Below are 26,984 nucleotides of genomic sequence, written 5' to 3' on the forward strand. Positions count from 1 at the left end.
GAGTGGAAGACAGAAGTGCCTGGCGTGCTCTGGTCCATGGAGTCACGAAGAGTCGGACACGACTAAATGACTAAACAACAACAACAACACAGGAAAGTTCCCTGCCTCTAAGATCCCAGTGGCTTCAGGTGTCCTCACTATTTGAAGGTGGAAGATGACCCACACATTTTCAACAGTGGCACTAAGGGTTCAGAATTCCTCTTAGAATAAGTTTATTTTCTCTCTCTCTCTCTCTCCCTCCCCCCCCACTTTATGTTAGTTTTCCAATGCCAAGCAAAGGTGGTGTTGTTTCAGCAGCTGTTTGGAGTTCTCTGGGTATGAACGGCATTGCTCTCCAACTGCTGTATTAGGTTTTTCTTTTTGCTATTTTGCTACTGGACTGTTCTGCTGTTTATAATGACTGGTGGGGTGGGGGCAGGCATTAAATCATAAATGGTCCACTGTCAACTGTCCTCAAGTGCCTTTGGCAGAAAAGGCCAGATCAACATACTTAAATAATGGATAGATTAAAAAGTGATAAAATACAAAACTTGAAGCAATGTTTCTCATTCTCTAAGGTAGTTGAGGCAGGCACACATGGAATTTGGCCGCCGCAAATGGTTTACTTTAAGTCTCTATGCCAGTTGTTTTTTTTCTGGTGACACCATCGACTTGTGATAGAAAACGTATGTAATTCTTCCTTATATTTCCCTAAGTGGGGTTAAGTTTTAAAATGGAGATACAGGCAAAATTGTCTCCTCAGAATTAGGCATCAAGCATCCCTCTTATAGTTCCCCACTGGGAAGTATAAGTTATGAGTTTAAAAAAAGGAAGGTGCCTTTCTGAGAGCGTGACCTCAGGATCCTTTGGTAAACTTCATGCCTGTAGCATGAGCCATGCGGTTTAAACGGACTGTAAGCCTATAAAAGAGATTAAAAACAGATGAATAGTCTCAAATACTATGGCAGAGAGCAGGTGAAATAGACAGCAGCAGCAATTCTGGTTTGATGTCATTGAGAATGAGATCCAAGTTGCAAGACACTGGCATTTTGATGACTTTCAATTTATACTCAATGTGTGTCTTTTCTTGGTGTGTGTTTTTGTGTAGGTACATACACACACAGACACAAACACCGCTAGAGATGCCAATGGCGCATCTAGTCTTGTTCACATGATGGCCAACCAGGTGCATATGGGATGCCAAAATACAGGAACTCAGCACATCAGCCCTCTTCCTGTTTGTGATTCTCAGCCACTGGCATTCAGAGGCATTATGCATCTAAGAAAGCACCAGTATGTTCATCATTAGCATTCTGAATGCATCAGAATGTGCCCAGCATGGCAGGGAAGTATTTGCTGCAACTCCTGGTCTTGGTGCATCCATATTGATTCATGCACACCTACCCTGCAACTTCAAAATTACATAACTTCAATGCTTGGCACGAGAGCATAGTGAATCGGGTGCAGCATCCAAAAGGACCTCATCCTAAGAATCATTTTGCTTGCAATAAATATATATATATTAGGTTAGGATTACTAACATCCAAATCTGCATCTGTTATTGCAGGAGGAAAGCACTCAAACTAATCCCCATGGATTAAATGTTTCAAGTTGTATAAATACACATCAATTAACTTCAATCTGTAACACTTGGCAAGTTGAGCAAACTGCAAATTATCTTCCTTTATTATGCAAGGTGATTTGTATCATGAATACGTTGAAATGAAAAGCTTTAATCCCTGTTGGGGGGGAGGAATAAACCCCCAAAATGCCCACTATTTACATTCATAGAAGTTAACATTTTATGTTTAGTGAGGTTATTATTTCCAAACAAACAGAAATCACTTTTAAAGCAACAACAAATGTTTCAGGGTGTTTTCCCCCCACTACATAATATTCACAAGGACCCATTTGGCTGAACCATGTCCACACATTTGTGTGGCGTGTTCCACTGAAATGAAGAGAAATTACACCGCAGCAGTGCAAGTAGGGCTGGATGCGACACCACCAAAATATGGTAGGCAAAGAACAAAACATACTTAGGATGACACCATCCATATCATTTCCTCTACAAGCTCTGCTGTAATATTTAAGGTTTCAAGGAAGATTGTGTCCTGTGTGGCTTGTTTGCTATCTATTTATATTTTTGGCCATACATTATCAAGTGCTAAGACTCTTCCCAATTTCTTCATGGAACAAAGAAAGTTCAGCTTAATTTTGTGGTGTTAACTGTTCACAAGGACCAATGCTCTCATGTCTGTCTTTCTTTAGAACCTTTTCTAGGATGTTGTCAAAGTCTTCCTGGTTATCTATTTGAAGATGCTGAAACAGAATGCAGCAAAGAGAGACATTATTACAACATTAATAGGCTCCACGGAAAGCTAACCAGAATAAGCAGTCAGTCAGCTCTTTAGGCCCCCAAACTGCACAACACAGGCAACTGTAAGTAACGGAAAAGACAAATTGGAAGGTGCATAGGAGGAAAAGCTATTGGGGGGGAGATGATTTGGAAGGAGTAAATGGTAGTTGGGGAAAGGGCATCTCCCTGCTCATCCCTCCAGTGATAAGTAATCATTGTTTCTTCCCTGGCAGGGCTGTTGGGCTACAGTCCATGACCATTTCAAATGGTGTCGCTCCCAGCCCCCATGAACTTGTGTTTTAGTGTAACTTGCGGCTTGGGTCTCAGCATCACAGCTTTATAAAATTTCTGTAAATATAACCACATAATCTCATTTCCAACAAGATTATCTTCTCATGAAGATAAAATGATTATAAACAAGACAAATGGACAAAGGGTGAAATCAGTTAAGTAGTTAGTGTTAAAGAGAATTTCTAACACTAGTGATTAGAGGAGGACTGGAAAAAAATTATGGAGTATTATTAGCGTTAATTTGATTTTTATCACCTGCCCTTCGCCATAAGGTCCCAGGGTGGGTGACAACCAGGGCTTTTATTCAATTGGAACACAACTGAATTCAGTTCCGACACCTCTCAGGTGGGCACCCTTTCCATTATAAGAGGACAAGGGAGGCGTTCATGGTGAGTTCCAGCACCACTTTTGCTAGAAAAACAGCACTGGTGAGAACAATTTAAAATACAAAATTGGAAACTGTTTAAAACAAATTATAACCACAGTTACAGGGTTGCTCTCTCTCTCTCTCTCTCTCTCTCTCTCTCTCTCTCTCTCTCTCTCTCTCTCTCTCCCTCTCTCCCTCCCTCCCTCCCTCCCTCCCTCAACTGTCAAAGGCCAAAGCTATGGATTCTGGGGACGTGCATTCTCTGTGTATCCTGATTCACAGGGATAAGTGGGATTTCTGCGTTGGACTGCTCAGTTAACAAGGCATCTCAAGTTGGATCATGGACTCCCCGAGCTACGAAATTGCCTATTGGAATCACCTGTCCAAAAAATTCACAACTGCCCCCCCCAAATAAAACCAAGTTGTTGGGGAAACACCTCAAGAGGGTAGGAAGAGGTGAGTTGCTGAGGTGCCCAGCTGAGTTGTTGCAACACTCTGAGATAGGGAGATGGGGCAGCAGCAGCAGCAGCAGCAGCAAGGTGCAAATGGAGCTAAACTGGTGCTCCTGACAGTGCATCAGGTATGTGGTACAGCGCAGCCACGCCATGTGCTGCTGGGACGGGGGCAGATATCTTTCATCTCGACAAGCTTCTAACTGTGGTGAATCGTTTTCCTAGGGTACTGCAATTGCAGTGGCTTGGAGGATCAATTAAAAACCACATTTGTTTTTCACATGGGTCTGTCCACCAACTGGCAACATTAATCCACTCCGGAAGGTCTGCTATGCTTGCAAATTTCTGTGAGAAGGAAGGGGGGGGGGGAGTAGCCATTTTTAGATTCCCTGTTATAGTGAATGAAAGGGGAAGGGAGCTTTGTTTCTAACGGATCTAATTTGGTCCCCAACAATGCGTTGAACTGGCAAGGTACCAAGCATGGCTGCTTTTCAGAGATACAGATATAGATTCAAGTTGAATCTCGTGACTGGCACACACCGCTTAATGGATGAAATGGTGGCTCTGACAGTAAATCTTCTACCACCACAAGTGACCTACAGCATTTCTCTATCCATATTGCGGCCATGTTAGAAATATTAGAATGCATCCTATTTTCTCAGATGTAGCAAAACCAGTTAATCAAACCAAGCACTGGAATAAACTGTCAGCACTTACTGGATGGATGCGCAGTAGTAATTGTGCTACTTTCTCCTGCAGATGCTTAATTCGTCCTTCTGTCGCTTTTATTTGCGTCCCACACAGACTAATCTTTTTTTCAGCAGCTTGTTTGGCTAGAAGCCCATGCTGCCTTATAGACAGGAGTTTTTCAAAAAGTTGTTCATCATATTGCGAAAAATACTGTAACAAATATTGATACCCTTGAAATTTTAGTGTGGACTTTAAAAGCAATTTCCCCTCTTACACTCTAATATACAATTTGTTCGTCCAACTAATCAAAAAGAAGCCCCAAGATATATCCATGTGGTAAATGTATTGTCCACCCCGGTCTCAGAATGCTGCCCAGGGCAGCGAGAGAGTCATTCATTTGTCAATAGCTCTGCCATCCCCTCGGGATGAGAGCTCTGCTCTTGAAATTATAAGCAAATGGAAATATAGGGGGAGTTGCTTAGTGGTGGCTGAGTGGCACTTTATACAAGCATAAAGGTAAAGGGACCCCTGACCAATAGGTCCAGTCGTGGCCGACTCTGGGGTTGCGGCACTCATCTTGCTTTATTGGCCGAGGGAGCCGGCATACAGCTTCCAGGTCATGTGGCCAGCATGACTAAGCCACTTCTGGCAAACCAGAGCAGCACACGGAAACGCTATTTACCTTCCCGGCGGAGTGGTACCTATTTATCAACTTGCACTTTGACGTGCTTTCGAACTAGGTTGGCAGGAGCTGGGACCGAGCAACGGGAGCTCACCCCGTTGCAGGGATTCGAACCGCCGACCTTCTGATCGGCAAGTCCTAGGCTCTGTGGTTTAACCCACAGCGCTACCCGCGTCCCTCTTATACAAGCATAGAGGTACATTATTTATGGTCTTTAAAGAAAGTACATGGCCAAAGATGGAGGATGGTGCTGAATAGGCTTGGTGGGAAGAGGAAAGGGGGCAATTCCAAAAGGATTGCAAGAGACCTTTTTCTGTTTACACCACAGGTAATCATTTTGTGTAGATGGTTACCAGTAGGGTAGTTGTACTGTGGAGTGGTAGCTTCAGTTGCATCGTCTCCATGCATCTATACCAGGGAACAGACAGATAGGTGCACCCCTCAGCCACCCAGATCCAAATTGGTGGTGAAACTGGAATTAACCGCAGGATAGGAGACCATACCATATCAACATTGCCTAACTAACACACCTGTTAGGGGCACAACCCTCAACAGCTATCACTTCCTGGCAATTTAGAACTTGAGTGAACAAGGAAAAAAACCCTTAACACAAATTAAACTGCAAGGGTTTTTGTTTGTTCTTTTTAGACATTCATTTTTAGACTGTTATTTTTAGACATTCATTGAAGATGCCAGCCTCCCATGTGTTGCATTTCTCTTCATAAATCTCACATGCCTGTGACTGATCCAATAGAAAATCATTTCAGAGAATATGAATTGGTCGTATTAAATAGCTTTTACCTGAATTATGTCCACAGGCACAGCCTTATTCCGCTCAGAATCCCTGTTCAGCTATTGGCATAAAGGAAACAAAATGCCTAGACTTAGAAAATGGCAAGAAGGGTGAAAATCTTGTACGGTAAGATGCAAAGCAGTAGCGTGGAACCTGTGCCCCACAGCAGAATTTCATCCAGCTTGAGACATCCAGTGCTCTTTCCCACACTGCCCCATCAGGAAATGATTGACTGGGGCAGGAGCACTGGATGCTCTGCATGGAAAGTGGGTAGGTGTGGGAGCCCAACAGTGTTGGCTTGCCCCCACTTGGCTCCTTCCTTGCCTTCCTCATCTTCTTATCAACATCATATCCTATCTTCCAAGTTGGAATTAAGAAACAGAAGTTCCAAATGCTGAAGAAAATGCAAAATCGGAGCAAGTGTCCTGAAGCTGAACAAATGAGACAGCAACATTATAGTCCCTAAACAACATACTCGGAACAACTTGCGCCGCATACCTGAAATCTGAGTGGTTAAGCGTCCTTGTTCTCTTTAGACTAAATACAAATAGTTCCAGCACATTCCCACAATTTTTATATAATTCAAATGTCCACTCACCTTGAACATAGATAAAATGTCTTCAGGGGTCATAGAAGAAAGATGTTCTCTTGTAAGATTGCATTTGGGTAAAAAGTATAGCAGGATCTCTCTGGAAAAGACAACAATTGCAACATACCAAAACAGATCCTTCCATCATAGGTTAAAAAGGCTGAATCCAATGTGTGGGGAATTTTTAACATTCCTCCCATACTGTTTTCTCACCAACCATAGCAAAAGCTGCCATTTGCTCCTGAAATGAGGGTTTTGGATAGAAAATGATGCACGGAAAAGGAGCTAAACTGCAATTGTTCCATGATCTTGACTACCCCCCCCCCCAACATAGCTGTGCTTTGTTAAAAAAGAGGACCTAACCACATTTCTGAGAGTATTTCATATAATGTGTAATTTGGCCTTGAGTGCAAATGCACACTTTCAAAAATTGGGCTCATTGTTTATCTATCCATAATGCTAGATTATTATCAACTGAGTATTTTTTTTAAGTAAGGATCTTGATGGAATTACTTGTCTGCAAAAAATAATAATGCTGAAAGCCTTAACAGAGTTATTAAAAATATTTTTAAGAATCCATACAAGCAGCTATTCTTGTTGACCATATAATCTATGCCTTAAACTGGTCACTGGAGGACCATTTCAATGTCAATTCCACACAGTAGTGTATATTCATTAAGTATTTCACAGTCCAATAGGCCCATCACTCAGTTGCCTTCTTGATTCATATTTAGCATGAAATTAGGCCTCAAAAGGTCCTTGTTAGGATACAAGGACATCACATTTGGCTGCAAGACTGTACCTTTAGGAATACTTACTTGATGCGAGCTGTCAATGTTTCTACCATTTTGTTTTCAGAAATGCTCTGGGGATCCCCACATGTGTGCAAAACTGCATCATTAGACTCCTGCTCAGCAACAAGAGCTTGCTCTTTGCTGTCGTCTTCTGAGGTCTCCATGGAGTCACTGAACAGACATACCACAAAGATCAATTCAAGGACCATACCCCTCCTCCCAAACAGGGAAAGAACCATAGCTGTGGGGTAGAACACAGGCTTTGCATACTGAATTCCTGGCATGCCATCTCAGTTAAATAGGATTAGAAAGGTTTGGTTGAGAACATGGAGAGAGGCTGCCATTCAGATTAGACAATACTTAGCTAGATGGATGAGTCTAGCCAACAGGAATGTTGTCTGCCTTATTTCAAGACTGGCTGGGGCAACAAGGCCAGATGGGCAAGGTCTAAATACAGTGGTATCTCGGGTTAAGTACTTAATTCGTTCCGGAGGTCCGTTCTTAACCTGAAACAGTTCTTAACCTGAAGCACCACTTTAGCTAATGGGGCCTCCTGCTGCCACTGCGCTGCCACTGCACGATTTCTGTTCTCATCCTGAAGCAAAGTTCTTAACCCGAGGTACTATTTCTGGGTTAGCGGAGTCTGTAACCTGAAGCGCATGTAACCCGAGGTACCACTGTAATAAAATTATTATTACTCAAACTATTGGCCTATCTACCTTTGGCAGTATCTCTCCCAGATTTCTGGCAGCAGTTTTCCCCAACCCTACCCAAAGACAATAGGTTTGAAACTGGGAACTTCTGGGCTCTCTGGCACCGTGTTCCAGCTCCCACCCCTCCCTATTCACAGTGCTTAAGGTGGAATCTACATGCATATAAAAACCGTTCTGAAAATGCTTTTTTAAAAAAGCATTTTTAAAAATACATTGAATTTTCTATAAGGTTCACCATCGCCATCTAGTGTCACATTGCATATTGCACTTAAAACACACTTAAAATGTTTTATTTGCAGCTGTGTAGCTGAGTCCTAAGTCTCTACAGCAGGGCTTAAACTATCTTGGCTCTTTTCATGTCTGCCCATATTTACATTATTTCTATTCCCTATTGTGATGTATAGGGTGGTGCTGTGGGTTAAACCACAGAGCCTAGGACTTGCCGATCAGAAGGTCGGCGGTTCGAATCCCCACGACGGGGTGAGCTCCCGTTGCTCGGTCCCTGCTCCTGCCAACCTAGCAGTTTGAAAGCACCTCAAAGTGCAAGTAGATAAATAGGTACCGCTCCGGCAGGAAGGTAAATGGCGTTTCCGTGCGCTGCTCTGATTCGCCAAAAGCGGCTTAGTCATGCTGGCCACATGACCCAGAAGCTGTACGCCGGCTCCCTTGGCTAGTAAAGCGAGATGAGCGCCGCAACCCCAGAGTCGGTCACGACTGAACCTAATGGTCAGGGGTCCCTTTACCCTTTACCTTTATTGTGATGTATACACTGTAAATAAATTAGAACTCAAAACCTTATCCAGTGAGGATCCTGGTACACTCACCTTTCCAAGTTCGCTGGTGGCAAATGTTTTTTCTCAAAATCAAAACAATTATTTGGGCTGAATGCACTGCCTCCCTTTTCATCACACTCTTCCTGTTTTTCTTCTAAGTGAATTAAAAATATCAGAAGAAATAGCACGCAAGTTAGCTTTAACTGAGTGAGCAAGTCTGGATGCGGGAGCCCCATGCAAGCTGCAGTGAGGTTCCTGAAATGTGCTTGGCTAAATGTTAATGGGGCTGGAGTTCATTCAAGTATGAGTTGGTTCATGAGTTGGGTTTCCAGTAATTTCAAATCCGGCTAGAAATGAACATGTAGGTCAAGTCTGACAAACATGATAGGATTTTTCTAGAAGTCATGTAATACAATTTTGCAGTCCTTACAAGCGCATTCTGAACAACTGACTGCCAACAATAAGGGCACATTGGTGTAACACTGGTGTAGTGCAGAAATCTCTAGGTGGCTGTGCAGACACAAAACCAGTGACATTTTCAGCCTGCGTCAAAGATCTTTTCACAGTGCCTGGCACCACAAAAACAAATACCTCTTCCGACCTTGGCCACATACCAATGGCAGCAACCATGATGCTATTCCCTTATCATCTGTGGTTATGAGTCCTCAAGCACAGCACTGTCTTTAATTCACCTTTAAAGCATTATGTAAGTGGAGATACTGGTGTCAGGGAACTGCCATCTGAGACGCAGGAGGTGAAAGGGCTCACGGAGGGTGAGAGAGACCATTCAGCTGAGGAGGGGACCAGCAGGGGGAGAAGTGGAGTTCCAAGGGAAAGTGAGTCGGAGGGAGGGCTCAGAGACACTTCAAGCGAAAACAGTGGGGAGGTTTCAAGACCTCCTGTAGGGACACCCACTCCTCGCCGGAAACTGTCACGCCGAGAGTCCAGAAGACGCGTTTCCGTTAAGGAGCTTTTATGCTGGAAGAAGTTCCGTAAACGCCCACTGTCCGATTCAACGAGCGACTGATGGAGCCATGCTTAAGGAGCTCCGTCAGAGACAGAGGTTTGTGGACTTAGCCAAACTCTGAGGGACTAGGATTTTACGCACAAGCAGCTCACCATCCCATCACAGCAATCGGACAGTCCCTGAAAGCAGCTTGTGCAGAGAGGCATCATGAGCAACCCAGCCGGAGCCGGGGGAGCAGGAGGAGCTGGAGAGGGTCCAAGCCTGGAAGAAAGGTACAGGGTGTTGGAGCTCCAGCTAGCGCTGCAAACGGCGAGGCTAGAGGAAAGGAGGGCGCAGGATGCAGATAAGACAAAAGGCGCCCCACTAGCAAGAAAGATGCCAGGATTGGTGCAGAAGTTTGGGGGGGACCCCAGGAACTATCAAGCCTTTAGGACAGAGATGCAGTATGCTCTCGAGCTGCAGTTTAACGACTTTCCCGACGAGGCATCGCGAGTGGCGTTTGTGATTGGCCATCTCGAAGGGGGGGCGAGAGACTGGGTTAGACCCCTGATGGCAGGGAATAGTGAAATGCTGAAGGACACGAGGAAGTTTTTTCGCGCCATGGATTTGATGTTTTCCAGTGAGATTGAACAGGGACTGGTGCGCAGACAATTGATGGCTTGCAAACAGGGGAGCCGATCGGTTCGTGAGTACTGGACTGAGTTTACAATGTTGATACATAAATTGGGATGGGACCTATCGGCGGAACCCATTCAAATGCTCTTTGAAGAAGGGCTTTCTTCGGCGGTGAAAGACGAACTTTCCCGGGCGCCCAGGGCGGAGTCTATGGACCAGCTGACCAAATCAGCGCTGACCATTGGAGCGCGCCAGGAGGCAAGAGCCTTGGAGAAGCGGGAGGGGAAAGGAGAGCGTTGGAGGGATTTCCGCATTCCAGAGATTCCAGAGCCAAGTTTCCCGCCAGGAGAGCCGATGGAAGTTGGAACAGCGCGCGTGCGCGCAGTTTCAAATCCCAGTGAAGGGAGGAAGAAGGAGGGAAAGAGCGCCAAGAAATGTTATCTCTGCCAGCAGCCAGGTCACTTTGCCAGAGTCTGCCCGCAAAGAAAGGAATGGCAAGGGATGGCGGGAGCTGTTGGGGGGAAGGAGGAGGGAGTCCAGGAGCCAGTAAAAGCCAACGCCTGGCTGCCACCGTCGGGGCACTGCAGCCAGGCCAAGGAGCAGTAAAAGTGCCCACTCCGGAACCTCCAAGACCAGCCCTAGTAATAGAGGTGTTGCTAGAGCTGGCAAACGGATACCCACTAAAGACAAAGGCGCTGTTGGACTCAGGCAGCTCCTGTAATTTTATGAGTAAGGAGTTTGCAGCTGAACACCAGATACAGACACTCCCTTTAAGCAACCCCCTGCAGGTGACCACGATCGATGGGAGGGAGCTGTTGGGAGGAGAAGTTAGCCTACAGACCGTCCCAATGGTTATGAGGGTGGCCAGGCACACCGAAAGGATAGCGTTCAATGTGGCCACCCTGGGAGGGGCTCCCGTCATTTTGGGAATGAGCTGGCTAGCGTTGCATGACCCGCTAGTGGGCTGGCATCAGAGAGTGGTCTCCTTTGGGTCAGCACATTGCCTGGAACATTGCAGAGAGGGAAAGGTGCCAGAAGGGGCAAAAGCCTTTCTAGCAGGGACGGAAGTGGCAGACAAAGGGAAGGTGCCCAAACAATACGCTGATCTGAGCAAGGTCTTCAGCGAAAGGGAAGCAGATAAACTACCACCGCATAGAGACTTTGACTGCCAAATTAACCTGGTCCCTGGGGCCCAGCTCCCCGTGGGCAAGCTGTACGCCATGTCAGACAGGGAAATGCAGGAGTTAAGGGAGTTTATTGATAAAAACCTGAAGAGGGGCTTCATCAGAGAGTCCAGAGCGGTGGGGGGGAGCCCAGTGTTTTTTGTGGACAAAAAAAACACGGATAAACCCAGGCTTGTAGTGGACTACCGGCGGCTAAATGCCGTGTCAGAACCAGTGACTTTCCCCATGCCCAGGATTGATGACATTTTGACCAGGGTGAGGAAGGGAAAGATATTCACGAAATTGGACCTGAGAGGGGCATACAACCTGATACGAATAAAGAAAGGGGATGAATGGAAAACCACCATGTTCACCCCTTTGGGGGCTTTTGAATATCTCGTTATGCCATTCGGATTGCAATCAGGCTCCGCCTGTTTTCAATCGCTCATGAACCATGTCCTGGGACCTTTGCTCTACAAGAATTGCGTGGCCTTCCTCGATGACGTGCTGATATATTCAGAGAATGAGGAGCAGCATGTAAAGGATGTCAGGGAAGTGCTGAGCCAGCTGCAAGCAAACCAGCTGTGGGTGAAATTGGAGAAGTGTCAGTTTCACACCAAGGAGGTGGAATTCCTGGGGTACCGCTTATCAGACAAGGGATTAGCCATGGATCCAGGCAAGGTCCAGGCGGTGCTGGAATGGAAGACACCGAAAACGAAAAAGGATGTGCAAAGGTTCTTAGGGTTTGGGAACTTTTACCGTAAATTCATCAAGAACTTTGCCCACTTAACGGCTCCCATCACGGACTGTCTAAGCAGCAAGAAGAAATTCGTTTGGACGGCGGAGGCGGAGCAAGCATTTGAGGAATTGAAAAGGGCATTCGCTTCGGAAGAACAGTTCCTGCATGTGGATTTACAAAAACCCATGAGAGTGGAAACTGATGCCTCAGACCGGGCGGTGGGGGCGGTGCTGCTTCAGCCAGGGAGCAATAAGTCGGAATGGAGACCGTGTGCCTTCTTTTCGCGTAAGCTGAACAAATCCGAGAGGAACTACACCGTATATGACCGAGAACTACTCGCCATTCACGAAGCGTTCCGGAGATGGAGACACTTACTAATTGGCGCACAGCATAAGGTGCAAGTGTGTACGGACCACAAGAATTTGGAGTATTGGAGAACGGCACGAGTGCTCAACCAACGACAAGTGAGATGGGCCCAGGAGTTCTCCAAATTCCATTTTGAAATCTGCTATGTGCCAGGTCCAGAAAACATCAGAGCGGACGCTCTCTCTCGCAAACCTGAATATTTGGAGGGGGAGGGAGCGCCTGAAGAGAGACATATTATCCCAGAGGACCACTGGGTGTGTGGGGCGGCCTGGGTGGGGCAAAGAGAACTGGTAGAGGGAACGGTAAATGATGAATACGCCCAGGATAAGCTCAGAGGTTTAAGGAGAGAGGGAGAAGACCCCGGAGGTTTTGAAGAAAGAAACGGGGCATTGTATTACAAAGGGGCTCTATATATACCCGAAGGGGAATTGAGGGGGAGAGTACTCAAACAGCTGCACGACAATCCCACAGCGGGGCATTTTGGGCAACACAAGACCATGTGGTTGGTGACCAGGGAGTTTTGGTGGCCCAAGGTGAGGGAGGATGTACGGGAGTATGTGAGAAGGTGTGACCAATGCCAGAGAGCCAAAGGAGAAAGGCGGGCACCAGCGGGGTTATTAGAACCGTTACCCACACCAGAACGACCGTGGGAGGCGGTATCGATAGATTTTATGACTGATCTGCCTAAATCCCAGGGGAAAACCGCCATACTAGTCGTAGTAGACCTGTTAACTAAGATGGGTCACTTTGTAGCTTGCTCACATGCAGTCACGGCGGAAGAGACAGCGAAATTATTTGTAGAACATATTTTTAGGCTGCATGGCGCCCCCTTGAGGGTGGTCTCCGACAGAGGGAAACAGTTCACGTCCAGATTCTGGAGGAAACTTATGAGCTTGTTGCACGTAGAGGTCAACTTTTCGACTGCCAGGCACCCTGAGACCAATGGGCAGGCGGAGAGGGCAAACGGTATCCTCCAACAATACCTGAGGTGTTATGTCAATGACAGAGAGAACGATTGGGTCGAAAAGTTGGCGCTAGCGGAATTTGCTTACAATAATGCGGAGAATGTGTCCACCGGGATGAGCCCCTTTTTGGCTAATTATGGGTGCCACCCCAGGGCGTTTCCAGGGGGAGGAGGGGAGAGATGGAGTGTCCCGGCCGCTGAACATTTTGTAGAAGAAATGGAAGCGATCCATCGTCAACTCCAACTCAACTTAGAAAGGGCCAAAGAAGAATATAAGAGGCAGGCAGACAAGAGCAGAAGGGAAGGTGAAACCATTAGGGTGGGGAGTCAGGTCTGGCTATCAATCCAAGGGTTGCCGTTCAAGGGGGGTTGCAAGAAATTGAGACCCAAAAGATTGGGACCATTTGAGGTCATCCAACAGGTCAACCCAGTGGCTTTCAGACTCCGGTTACCGAACCACATGAAACTGCACCCAGTATTCCACAGGTCATTACTGTCACCATATAGGGGGGAAGGTGAAGGGGTATCCACACGGGGGCCAGCCATAGAAGAAAGGGAAAGCAGCAACCATGTGGCGGAAATCATCGACTCCAGGTGGAAGGGTAATCAGGTGGAGTATTTGGTCGCGTGGGAAGGGGAACCGGAGTCGGAAAACACCTGGGTGACGGCAGAGGAGGTCCGTGACGAGATCTTGATCGAAACGTTCCACCAAAGGTTCCCCAGGAAACCTCAGCCAGTAGCGAGGTTCCGGAGGGAGTACTTTGGCACCACCGACGATGAGGAGGAACTGGAAGGATTCAGGGAATCGGAGTTGGAAGGAGGAACAGACTCCGATGAGGAGGAGTACTGGGAAACCGGAAACAGCAAGAGGGGGAGGGAAGTGTTCGAAACTTCGGAAGATGAGGGAGGTTCCTTCAGGGGTTTTGCTCCCTCGCCTCCCGCAGAGGAGGGGAGGGAAGGGGGTGAAGGGGGCCCTGGAGGGGAGGTGGATGTCAGGGAACTGCCATCTGAGACGCAGGAGGTGAAAGGGCTCACGGAGGGTGAGAGAGACCATTCAGCTGAGGAGGGGACCAGCAGGGGGAGAAGTGGAGTTCCAAGGGAAAGTGAGTCGGAGGGAGGGCTCAGAGACACTTCAAGCGAAAACAGTGGGGAGGTTTCAAGACCTCCTATAGGGACACCCACTCCTCGCCGGAAACTGTCACGCCGAGAGTCCAGAAGACGCGTTTCCGTTAAGGAGCTTTTATGCTGGAAGAAGTTCCGTAAACGCCCACTGTCCGATTCAACGAGCGACTGATGGAGCCATGCTTAAGGAGCTCCGTCAGAGACAGAGGTTTGTGGACTTAGCCAAACTCTGAGGGACTAGGATTTTACGCACAAGCAGCTCACCATCCCATCACAACTGGCTATGATGTATTTTAGAAACATGAAAATAGATATCCCACTGACAAAAATATGACTGCTTTTACCTTTGTACAGGAAAATAACGTCTTCATCTTCTGGCGTAACTTCGGTGTCACTGTCAGATAGTATAATCTGCAATGTAACATTTTGATTATGAAGAGGTCTTTTCTCAAAATATTTAGAAATACATGCATCTTTGGCACTGGGAACCCCATTGGAATTTTAATTTCAACTTGGTAGCTAAACTTGTAGTAATCTCTGTCTCCTTTTTAACCAGTACCTTACTGACTCTACTGTACAACTTCACTTGCATCTGACTATAAGAACATAGGAAGAGGCTGCTAGATCAGCCCAACACAATAATTACAAGAAAAGAGATTATTCTGCACATTTCCACCTGCTTAAAATAATTCTTGTTGTGGTGTTCAGTACATTGTTCCTAGCTAACTTCCATCTGTCTGCACCCCACGCAGTAACTTTCAGGATCTTTTCCTGCGATGCAGTATCAGTTGCTAAAGCAACTGCAGTTTGACCAGGAGCAAAGCTTACTCCACAAGACTGTGTATGGAGGTCCTGAGCTGCCCAAATGACAAGACCCCACCTCTGAGCCTCACTGATATGCTCCAAAGAAAAGCAGAGCATATGTTTGGCTCCAGCTTGGCTGCAGGAGTTGTTGGAAGGAGACATACAAAGCGCCATCCAACCATCCTGGGGACTCCAGACCTGACTAGGGTGTACCCCTTAGCCTTTTCTTCTCCCAAAGACATCCTGCAAGGCAGCAGAGGTTTAGGATCAGAGTTCTCCTACCTTCCTAGGTTAATGAACCCCATCTTCTCCTTATTTCCCTCTGCAGCATGTGCAGAAACCACTTTCTTGACCATTCAACCCGCCATGGGTCTTGTCCACTCAATCCACTGGAGCCTGTCTTCGCATGCAGAGGAAGTCCCTAATTCAATGAGGGCTTAAGACCCATCGGCTACCCTTGCTGGGTTTAGCTGACCAATCAAAGCCTTTTCCTGGCATGTGGCCTCTGTCACATGACAGCTTCTGGGAGCCACAGATGAGAGCTGATTGCACGGTGGGGACCAAAGGTGGACCAGCTACCCCAGAGGGAGCACAACGTGTCCCCCATCAGAGGTACTACCCCTCCCCTAACACCCCTATACATACACCCCTAATTTGATATGGATTGATTAATAATTATTCTTGTAGGGAGAGCTCTTCACTTAAATATCAAATAATATTTCCTGAGTCAGAACGTGTAAAAAAATCAACAAAAGATTTTCCATCATATCTACATTTCAAGTTCTCTCTTTGGGGAGCCCAGCAAAATTGGTTTCAACCTTTTGTTACTGCCCTTTATAGGGCCCTCAATGGCATAAATAATCTTAAGTAATTTAAAGATGTTTGTTTTGCATTGTTTTCTGGAAGCCATTGCCTTAATTTTCTGATGTTTCTCATTATGCTACTTGCCAGCACCGCAGCCTCCCAAAGTAATTGTAAACATAAGACTTGACATATGTTAAGTGTAATCTCACTTGCTGGCATTCTTTTTGTTTTGGGTCGACCACCTGCTATTTACAATAAGTGGCAGGAACATAATTAACTCAGGATAGTGAACTCTTTTAAATGTGTGCTAATTATACCTGCATAATACAGTTTGTCGACTGCTTTTTTCTTTGTCAGAGGAAGTAGTACATATTTCTAGACAACCAAACAGTTGAGCAGATGAGCCACAAGTAATTAAAGCAAGGAGTATTTCAAAGGAGAGGCTTAGAGTGCTCAAAGCAGCCAGCTGAGTATTAGGGACTTTTAAGTAATTCAGTCCCCATCTATGCTACGTTTTCTGCAATGAAAATTGCTTTTTGGTGCCAGTATCAGAAAAACAGGCAAGGGCATTTTTTTAAAAGGAAATGTTTCACTCTTGCCACCTGTTCAATATATATGTTTTAGAAGCAGCCATCACCTAAGAGATGTAGGTAATGTGGATTTCAAAGTAAGCCTGTCTCAAGCTACATGTAACCAAGTTGTTTCTTTAACCCTAGGTGTGCCCCAAACAAGAGCAAAAGTTCCCCCTGCTCCCTCCAACACTTTTCTCTCAGGCCAGCCCAGCTTCTGATATTGGAACCAGACTGTGAGAGGCAAGGCATGGCAGAAGAAGGGTTGAGCACTGTGGATACCTATTCTATCCTCTTTATACAGTGGTACCTCGGGTTACATACGCTTCAGGTTACAGACTCTGCGAACCCAGAAATAGTGCTTCAGATTAAGAACTTTGCTTCAGGATGAGAACAGAAATCGTGCTCTGGCGGCATGGCAGCAGCAGGAGGCCCCATTAGCTAAAGTGGTGGTTCAGGTTAAGAACAGTTTCAGGTTAAGTACGGACCTCCGGAACGAATTAAGTACTTAACCCAAGGTACCACTGTATTCATAGTATGAGGCAAGCTTCAAAATTATCTTGCCCAACAATTATCTTGCTCTGGTACCCGAGGTACCACTGTACATGACTGAAGCAGATATGGTTCTGAAAGCATGCACCTTCCTCCACGTTTAGCCTAAACCTCAGAATCCAGTCTGATTTGCGCAAGGAAGTAACCAATGGGCTCTTACGCAAATGATTTCTTGCTTGCTATCCGCTTCAGTTTTGCTGAACTCAAGCTTTTCATTACATGGCTTTTCATCTTGTGTTTCAATAGGTGACACCTGCATTAGAATGAGAACAATTAGGGCAATTAATTATAGCTCAACGACAACGACATAAGTGTTTGCTACATAAATAAAAGAACCCGCCTTTCCCAAGATAGCTTACTAATTTCAACAGTGCTGGAGCGCCATGATTAACAATGACTGTGACGGAGTCTATTGCCACGGTAGCTAGATGGCTGCAAGCGGAATGTGACCTCTGACACAGAATCAAGCTACCTGCCCATTAATGTAATGATGATAAGCGATAATAATAATAATAATGTTGCACAAATATCTGGGAAATAGTCTGAATGCGCTAGTAAAAAGAAAAAGAGCTGGTTCACACATGCAGGTGCACCACCTGATTTCTCTACACCTGATTAATGTACACCTGATGACTGGAAGCTGAATGTGTGAACTGATGCCACTGAAAAGCACGGCACATGAAGGATGGGAGAGGACTCGTGGCACTGTTTGACATGTCATGGCCATTCACACACACAACTGACCACTGGATGGTCACAGTAATCTAGACATGAATGTGTGTATGTGTCAAGTAGCCCAATGCCTTGATCAGAATACCAAGCAACCCCCTCCTAATGCCCTGCCTCCTCTTTTCTCTGAAGTTGCAAACCTGTTCTCTAATCTCTATATTCTGTTATATTCTTTCTGTGACTCTTGAATGCACTAAAAAAAAACACCCCAGCCCAATTTTACCCTATGTGGATGTGCCTGTTCATTTAAGCAACAAATTAATAGGGGGAAATGAATCATTCAAGGGAGAATAAGAATTATGAAGCACATCGAATATTGTGAGGCCTACTGATTGTTTTCAACACATGCTGCCATATGCCTGTACCTCTGATATATCATGATCCTTCTCCTCCTCCTCCGCTGAAAGGGAACATTTTTCTTCCTGACAAGGATGCTGTCTCCTTTGAGGGCAAGCCATTTGCTTTGCAGGTGGCTCCTTTTGATGGCTCGAGTGCTGTGTGCGTCTTTTATTTGTACTACTCTTAATCAAACGTCTGCAGGCTGGATGTGGATCTTTATGAAAAGCTTTTCTCTCGCACAGCATCTTCTGGGCATTTGAAAGAGAAACTGGCATCACTTTTTCAAGCTTGGATAGAATTGTTCCATTGGTTAGATTCATGAGATAATAGAGACTATTACTTGATTAAGGACAAATCTAAAGACTACTGATGTTACTGATCCTAAAGATCAGATTATTTGCCAAATTATTTTGCTGAGTCACCTTTCATAGCAGTTCATATTGGGTGAGTACCTGTTGTTTCACAAGGTTGGAAGAACAGATCATGAACCTTAGAGTCTAGATATACAGTGATGAAGAATATATGAGCATACATATACACACATTACTGTCTTTTTCTCCATCCTTTTTTCCTTCTATCTCTCCCCTAAAGGCCACATAACACACCAGAAACCAGGAAATAGAAGTATTAACAAATGGGGCCCTACAACAAACTGTTGCAGTGCATCCCTGGTGTTATCTAAGCCCATGACTGAAAGGGTTAAATGCATAAATATAAGCATCAAAGGCAGGAGTCTTTGCTCTTACTTGGGTCTTATTTCATGTCCATTTCTTTCTTTCTTTAATTTTTGAACATTTGTAGAACCAATCTGCATGGAAGTCAATGGACCATGAAACTTCCACATGCATTCGACCCGGGAAGAGATTTGAGGGGATAATTTGAGTAAACTGACCTTTCCGCAGTCTGAGAGGTATGTCGATTTTTGAATGGGAATCCAAACAGCTGGCCTACATGATTAACAACCGACTGCATTGCAAGGTTGTTGTAAGCTATTCATTCCCAGCACAGGTCTCCGACCTTCCCTACAGCTACACTGGAGGCTTGCTGTAAAATCTTGCTGAGACCTTCCCTCTTGTGGGACTTGTATTCCAACAGCATTTAGAGGGCCTGAGTTGACATCTGGTAGCAAAAGGCCTTTGACTGCCAGGTGAGCAGTGTTCCTCGAGCCATGGGTGTTACGTACTGAAGTTGTCACCCTGGGCTAGCAGGGGGATACTGTAGATAGTTTTCACTCAGATCCACATATGCAAATAAGGGATCGAAAGGGACATTCAGTGATTGGATAGTTACAGAAAATTGTTACTGTTGCGTTCTAGTGGAGCTCTATATAAGCAGGCTGGCTGAACCCTTCAGTTCAGTTCTGTTCTGGCCTGTGAATAAACAAGAGCTGTTTGAAGAATTGCTGTGTCGTCTGATATGTTCACCCACAACTTAACAATGGGCCTCTTGATGGGCCCAATGCCATCTCCAATATTGTGGGGCTGGGTCCAGGCAGCCAAGGTTGTAACTCATGGGCAGATGACATGCATTCAGGAAGCTGCCCCACCACAAACATGCCACCAATGCACGGAGACTCTCCTACCCCATGTGATTATAGTCGTGTGAGGCTGAATACCTGAACTGTGCTGGTGTGAATACTAGAACCCACTACGTTGGTACAGAGGTTGCTCTGTATCCCGAGGTTGATTGAGTTGAAATATTTCAAGAGCACCGGGTTGGGGAAGGTTGACCCATAGCAATTCTCATGTTCCTCCTTGCTCCAGCTCTTGCTGAAATAGCTGGACATCTTTAGGTTGGGTGTCCCTCTCCTTTTTTGTAGGTTAGGTATAAAAGAACGTTTCTTGAATAAGAAGACCTCCGAGTGCAGAAAAAACAACAACCCATTTGATCTAACCTAATGAGTGCTACACAAATTCTTAATAACAATAGCATGCCAAAATAAATGGTTTACTGCCCAATGACAGCCATGTCTCTTAAGGTGGCAGTTCCACTGATCTTAGTGGTACTTATTCACAAGCTTAGGACTGCAATCCAAGTGACTCACATCCTTATGAGTTTTGCTGTCAGCTGTAGGCTGGACAATTGTATGGGGTTGTATCAAGTGAAGTTTCTGTAAGGTAAGAACAGAGGAATTGACAAGCAGGCATTTTAATCTATTCAAAATTCTTATAAACAGAAGCAATGATCTTATAATATAAATGCAACTGTGTTCTTTGAACAGACTTAAGACTTGGGACTGCAGAAAATACTTTTCTGGAAATATTTCTCAGAATTATTAAAAAAATTTTAGGGGAATACAGAGAGACCCAAAAGAGCTCCACAGCTGCTGCTGCTACTATTATATTATATATAATTTCCAGTGTAAAAGTGGGGTGGGGGAGAGAGGATAAAATTATTAGAAGAATTTTGGACCTCAGACACATAATCATCTCTTAGTTTTTGTGCCTAGAATCCCCCCCAATGTCTCTTTACGTTTGGCTATTCGAAATTTCATCTAACCCTAAGTGCACTCAATAAAAAGGGGAAACCTTAAATTCCAATTATCCAATTCCACAATGAAACATATATAATGACAGGCAACTCCCTGTTTGCATGGGGGTTGCGTTCTGACAAACTGTGTGCGTAAGCCCACTCTGCCCCCATTCTGCCCCCTTCCAGGGCTGAAAATGGTGCACGCAACATATGCCATTGTGGAGTTACTTGTGTATGGACGTTTGTACAAATCTCAGGAAGCAGCTCACCTGTTCCAGATTTTCCAGCCTCCATTTACGTTGCCGAATGGCATCTACGACGAGCTTTTGTTTGTCATTCTTTGACTGAGTTGGGTTGAAGGTGCCCAAAGGGATGCGGGGCAAACATTCTGGTGCACCACACCTAGTAAGTAATATTGACTTTTAGCAATTCAATAGAAACGCCTGCGCCGTCTCTCTAAATGGGATAGGCAAGGACGGGCACATAGCTCAGTGGCCCAGCATCTGCCTTGCATACAGGAGGTCTCAGGTTCAACAGAGAGAGCAGCTACTGGGGGGAAAGTATGTCTGCCCCCTTGAGTTCTTTGGAGAAAAGTTGGGATATACATTTAAGAACAGATAAATTGAATTACACTTCCAATGTCATATTTTAATAAACAGAAGTGGACATGTGTCTTAGAGGTGTCTTGGAGAAAGTTATTTCCAAGATACATGCTAAAGTTGGTATGAATATAAAATACTTGCCAGCGTTACATCCTTTTTCATATCATGTTATGCATTTTTGCACGTGTGTGTAAATATATAACTCTCGTTCTGGATTTCCTACACTTAGGAGATTGTTGGGCAAGATGATTTTGAAGCTTGCCTCATACTATAAATACAGTGGTACCCCAGGTTAAGTACTTAATTCGTTCCGGAGGTCCGTTCTTAACCTGAAACTGTTCTTAACCTGAAGCACCGCTTTAGCTAATGGAGCCTCCCGCTGCCGCCGCGCCGCCAGAACACGATTTCTGTTCTCATCCTGAAGCAAAGTTCTTAACCTGAGGCAATATTTCTGGGTTAGCGGAGTCTGTAACCTGAAGCGTATGTAACCTGAAGCGTATGTAACCCGAGGTACCACTGTAGTAAGAAAAGAGAGATCTCTGCTTACTAGATAAGTCTGTAGGTTCAAGCAAAATGTAAAAGCTTACTTATTTTCGAGAGGGTTAGGATTCTGTCTGCAGTTCCAGGTGCCGTGATGCCCTCCGTGTTTTATACTGGTGTCATATGACAGGAGTCTCCATTTGAGGCAAATATCTAATGAATGAAATTAACAGATTTAAATCCAAATTAATGGTTACAATCAGTAATGGCACCATTGATTTAATATGGTACTGTGGTTGATTGCCAGCATTTTTGCTCTTTAATTCTCAACCCCCTGACAACTTTGGTCACAAATGAGATAGAAACTATTTGAGCAATGGCATTTTCTCTTGAAAGAAATGTTTCTTTGACAAACAGGTAGCCTACACAAGATCCTCAGTGCAAGTCCTAAAACAGTCCACCCTAGTCTTTTTGAGCTTATTCTATTTGTGCATCTCTCCTACATCTCGCCCCAAAATGACAACCTCATGCAGAGAAAAATTTAAAAACAGGTGTATGTGTAGATTTATGTGTGTGTTCTTTTTTAAACCACACAAACAAAAAGCTCGCAACGTGCCTAGAGTTTTCTTTATCCCACACAGAGGCCTACAAAGCCACTCAAGTTATATGCCAGCAGCCTTTATAACAAAACATGAATGAGACCTGTTACATTAGCTGCCCCACAGTGTGCTTTTAACGGCAGCAAAAAGTGAAACAAAGGAGTTGTTTATAAGAGGATCCTTTCAAAGAAGAAGAAAGTGAAAAACACAGCAGTGCATGGCATCTGTGAAGAGGAATGCTCGAGCGAACATATTTGAAGTCAAAGAACAAAGAACTCTCATTTTCACCCCGCTGAGTTCTACCTTCCCCCTGCCTTGTCTTCCTATTTGTCCAAATGTAGAAACTCACCACACTGAACAATGTCAGGGATTTCCACGGCCCGCCTTCTCTTGTACTGGATGCTCTCTTTAGGTTTATCAGACCAGTTCTTACTCAGATACCCAAAATCGTTCCAGAACAAGGCTTCTTCTTTTTGACCTCAGGAGACAAATTGTTGCAATGTTATGTTGAAGTGTGCATGTACACGAAAGCTCATAACAGTAACAAACTTAGTTGGTCTCTAAGGTGCTACTGGAAGGAATCTTTTTTTATTATCATTGTCAGCAGTGAGACAACACACTGATGAGCACTGCAACATAGCATGGGTATAGGCTGGATGATCATGAGTGCCAGGCCAGATTGCTCTATAGAAGGCTGCCTTATTTACTTCAATGTAGGGCATTGATGGCTACATCCAGAAGAGAACTGCTGGCTGGCCAGTGCTCAGCCATCTCTGGTCCGCAGACAGTGAGACACTTTCCCTAAGAATAGAAGTATAACCTAAAGAAATGGGACTCAGTAGCGGGAAAGCCCTATGGAAGAAGGGAAGATCAACAAGCTTTCCTGGCACATGGTTATGAAAGACAGCGAGGTTCAGGTGAATTTTGTGATTGGAGCTTAGGGCTTAACTCAGGAGTAGCCAATGTGGAACCCCCTTCCCTATGTTGTGGGACTACAACTCCCATCATCCCTCGCCACTGACTGCGCTGGCTAATGGAAGTTGTAGTCCTTGTTGATAACCACTGGTTTAACGAGACAGTAATCACACTGCAAGCGTGGCATATATTTTTATTTAATTAATTACAGGCCTAGGGTTAATATTCACTGGGAACACAAGGGCATGGGAAGGATTAACCCTACATCTGCCATGCTTGCAATGAAAAGACACACACACTGCAGTTAGGCGTGGGGTGGGAGGAGAGTCCTAACTGATGCTAACTGATCCCTTTCCTGCAGCTAACTGCAGTGTGAATGGGAGGGGGGAAGGGTTGAATATCATTACAATTCCCTTAAGAGGAAACAGGTAAATATCTCCACCCCACCTTTATGAGCATTGCTTCTCCACGCCAGTATTAAAAATGATTAAAAATGTGACATGATTGCAAGTGGCACAATTAGCATTAGCCTTTCATTTATCACAGTCCTACACACTTTGTGACCCGCTAATCTGAATTTCATCTACCAGAGGCTTCACATCTTCTGTTTTGGCTGCCTGCCTAAGGCTGCACAACTACCTGTGCATTTTTCTTATATATAAAAGCAAGAGCACACACAGACTATAATTGCTATTGGCACTCAGGTATTGGAGAGAGTGCATCTGATCTTTTGCAGTTAAGCAAGGAAAAGTATCCAAACTATTTGGAAGGCAAAGTCAAAGACGGGGAAGGGAAAAAAAGAAGCAGCTTTGGTACATTATTTAAAACATTGAGAATTCACATAAATATTAATGATTAAAACCAGATTTTTAAATGGGCATCAGAGCAACGGCATTCAGATTCCAAAATGCAGGTTATTGAAAGCATTTGCATATGCACACAGATCTGATTTTGCAAAAAGAATGCACAAACGTGTTTGCCTGTTCTTCTAGCCTCTCTGCTAGGTGAACAGCAATTGCTTGTCAGATTTTATTTGCGGGAAATATCTTGCAGTTTCCCATCTCCTTTCTATTCGCCCCTTGCTGCTATGCCTTGTTTCTTCTGTTTGGAGAGGCTCATTAGCAGTACTCAAGCCAGGCCTGGCCCCAAGATGTTTTGGTTCTCTTGCCATTATATTAAAATTGTTATCCCTCCACTGGGATCCTAAAATGGCTGCATTCCTCTCCATTATATCCTGAACTTCCTGCATCTCCTGGTCTGTTCTGAATTGAATACTTAACATTCTGAACTACCCAGGACTAGCTGTTGACCATTTTAAAGCATAAACTGACCATTCTGTCCTTCACCACTGTTTTGGCTACCCTATGACAAGCCTTTCAACCGATTACTATGCATGTTGAGTCAATTGGTGTGTGTTTTTGTGAACCTAAAACCTAAATGGGTGTTGATATAAATTTTGCAAGGATCGCTGCATGCGTTTTTCCTTTTTGCATGGACTCTTGTAATCAAAGTCATAGTAGATGCACATTTTGTATCCTCTTGGTGTGTTCTACCTTTTTTTTAAATGCACCTTTGGGCAAGGTAATGAAGGAATGAGTCTGCTTATCTGAGAAAGAATGGGCTGAAAAGAGGTTGGGATGAAACATGAAGCCAGGGGTGTACTTAGAAAAGTAAGGGGGTGGAACCCACAGATCATCTTGTCACTCAAAGCCCACAAAAACCTGGAACTGACCCTAGTATCTAATTCTCACATTTTGAGAGGAGGGACATTGCTCCATTCCACACCATTCTCTTTAAAATGCAGAATATATTAGAAATAAAAGAAGAAGAAAACCACACGGAAGGAACCATGCCATGGCCACCCCTTATATGGCCCTGCTGTGATGCTTCTGACTCTGTAGCATTATTACATTACTGGCAGCAGCTGGCATGGAATCAGAGCGCCTAGCAAATAAATGGTTCCCCTTATCTATTACGAGTCGAGCAAACTTTTGCATATCTTGGTGTAGATAAAGGGCTGAACTGGTGTAAGGATGAGTCAGAAGCTTAGTCACTCAGCCACTCTGATACATTAAGGGTAGTTGTTCACATAATGTGCTTTTAAGGCCGGAATTGTAACTGCCCAAAGGCTCCTAATGCTTGAAACTCATACATTAGCAGCTCAATTACTGTTCAGGTAGCCCCTGAAAGACCTTTTAAAGAGTCAAAAGAGCCGCTATTTATTTATTAAAAACTTTTGCCCTATATGGCAAATCAGATGTGCAGGGACCATTTAGACTAGACAGGGATGACTTTGTTGCGCTAAGCTGTTTGCTTAGAGGAGCTCACCACAATGACCCTCTTGTATTCAAAACTGTCACCACGCACCCCATTAAGGAGGGTCTGTCATGAAGTGGAGGCTCCATGCTGTGAATTATTCAGTGAACAGAGCAGCACATATAGGGCTGGATTTTATGGAGACACCATGGGGCTGCTTAGTTGTACGCTTTGGTACCCTCCTGCTTAGACTACTGCAAGGCATTGCACATGGGGCCCTCTACTTACTCAATCCTATGTCTTTCCAATACTGAACAAGACAGTTTTCCATTGCCTTCAACAAGCGGTTATATTCCCTGGTGTTTGCAAAGGCCTGCTTGTTGTGCGTTGGCTCCATGATTTCGCACGGCACATCCACGATCCCTACAGCTCCGGAACCAAAACTGCAATAGTAAAAACATACTTTAGATTACACAGTGGGCAGGGCCTGATTTTAGATGTAGCTTCACCACAAACTGAGCTTTAAAAAAAAATAATATACAGTGGCTGAAGTTCAATTGGTAAAATCTTATAATATTTAGGATTTAGAATAATTAATTTGGATTTATAGTGAGTCCAAACTGCCATGTGGTGCAGTGGTTAGAAATTTGGACTAGGACCTGGGAGACTAAGGTTCAAATTCCTGCTCAGCTATGAAGCTCACAGGGTGACCTTGGGCCAGTCACTGCCTCTCAGCCTAACCTGGGTCACAGGGTTGTTGGAAGGATTAAATGGGTCGGGGAGGAAACCATCTACACTACCAAGAACACCATGGAGCAAATGCAGGATATAATGCAATAAATAAACAAATCACAAAGGCTCAGGGCAGGTAAAACTATTTGCCAGTCTCAGTTAGCCATACAACCACCATGTAAGGTAGTTTGCACATTCCTGTCTGAATTTTAGTATCTTCTTCAGGGATCTCTGCCAAGTGAAATGGGGTGGTGGCTCCAGAGGAGAGGTCCTTCTTCGTGGTGGCACCTCAGCTGTGCAGTATTCTGCCCAGAGATGCTTGCCTGACACCTTGGAAGGGGTGCCTTCCTTTCCCCCGTCTTGTGTTTGGACTATATGTATGATATCTCAGGAGAGATGGCTCAAAGGGCAAGATAATAAAAAAAAAGAGAATACACCTTTGGCTGTGATGGGCACCACTGCAGAATTAAGAGACAGGATGCAGCCACAAATCTGGAAACGACTCTGCTCCAGACACAGTACAGAGAGATCAGCAGGGTATTTACACCTGTGGTCCTGTCATTGTGCAGAGCAGACTGGATAAGTCAGTTACACACTCATTGGTTGTGCTATGCTTCAGGTGTCAGAGGCAGTATGCCCCTTTGTGGTGCTCAGGTCCTGCTTTCAAGTTTCCCATAGTTGGCCAACTGGGAGAACAGGATGTTTTTACTAGA

The 26,984-nt window shown here is 44.9% G+C and overlaps 1 protein-coding gene across 5 annotated transcripts in view; it reads right to left on the reverse strand.

The window, feature by feature from the left end:
• Positions 1-1,763: 1,763 nt before the first annotated feature.
• Positions 1,764-26,984, reverse strand: part of MORC1 (MORC family CW-type zinc finger 1) — a 54,536-nt gene continuing 29,315 nt past the window's right edge. For 3 of the 5 annotated variants that reach the window (XM_053386286.1, XM_053386288.1, XM_053386291.1), the window contains 14 exons: positions 25,828-25,982; positions 22,718-22,846; positions 21,877-21,982; positions 20,957-21,089; positions 20,260-20,325; positions 18,242-18,463; positions 17,308-17,400; positions 14,763-14,829; positions 8,534-8,636; positions 7,021-7,167; positions 6,212-6,302; positions 5,622-5,672; positions 4,166-4,348; positions 1,764-2,301 (listed from right to left, as the gene is read on the reverse strand). In XM_053386286.1, coding sequence (XP_053242261.1) covers positions 2,191-2,301; positions 4,166-4,348; positions 5,622-5,672; positions 6,212-6,302; positions 7,021-7,167; positions 8,534-8,636; positions 14,763-14,829; positions 17,308-17,400; positions 18,242-18,463; positions 20,260-20,325; positions 20,957-21,089; positions 21,877-21,982; positions 22,718-22,846; positions 25,828-25,982 — 1,657 coding nt within the window. In that variant the 3' untranslated portion in view covers positions 1,764-2,190. The remainder of the gene's footprint in view (positions 2,302-4,165; positions 4,349-5,621; positions 5,673-6,211; positions 6,303-7,020; positions 7,168-8,533; positions 8,637-14,762; positions 14,830-17,307; positions 17,401-18,241; positions 18,464-20,259; positions 20,326-20,956; positions 21,090-21,876; positions 21,983-22,717; positions 22,847-25,827; positions 25,983-26,984) is intronic. The other 2 variants (XM_053386287.1, XM_053386290.1) reach the window with 2 other exon arrangements.

This window comes from Podarcis raffonei, chromosome 4, assembly GCF_027172205.1.
Source record: "Podarcis raffonei isolate rPodRaf1 chromosome 4, rPodRaf1.pri, whole genome shotgun sequence".
NCBI classification, from domain to species: Eukaryota; Metazoa; Chordata; class Lepidosauria; order Squamata; family Lacertidae; genus Podarcis; species Podarcis raffonei.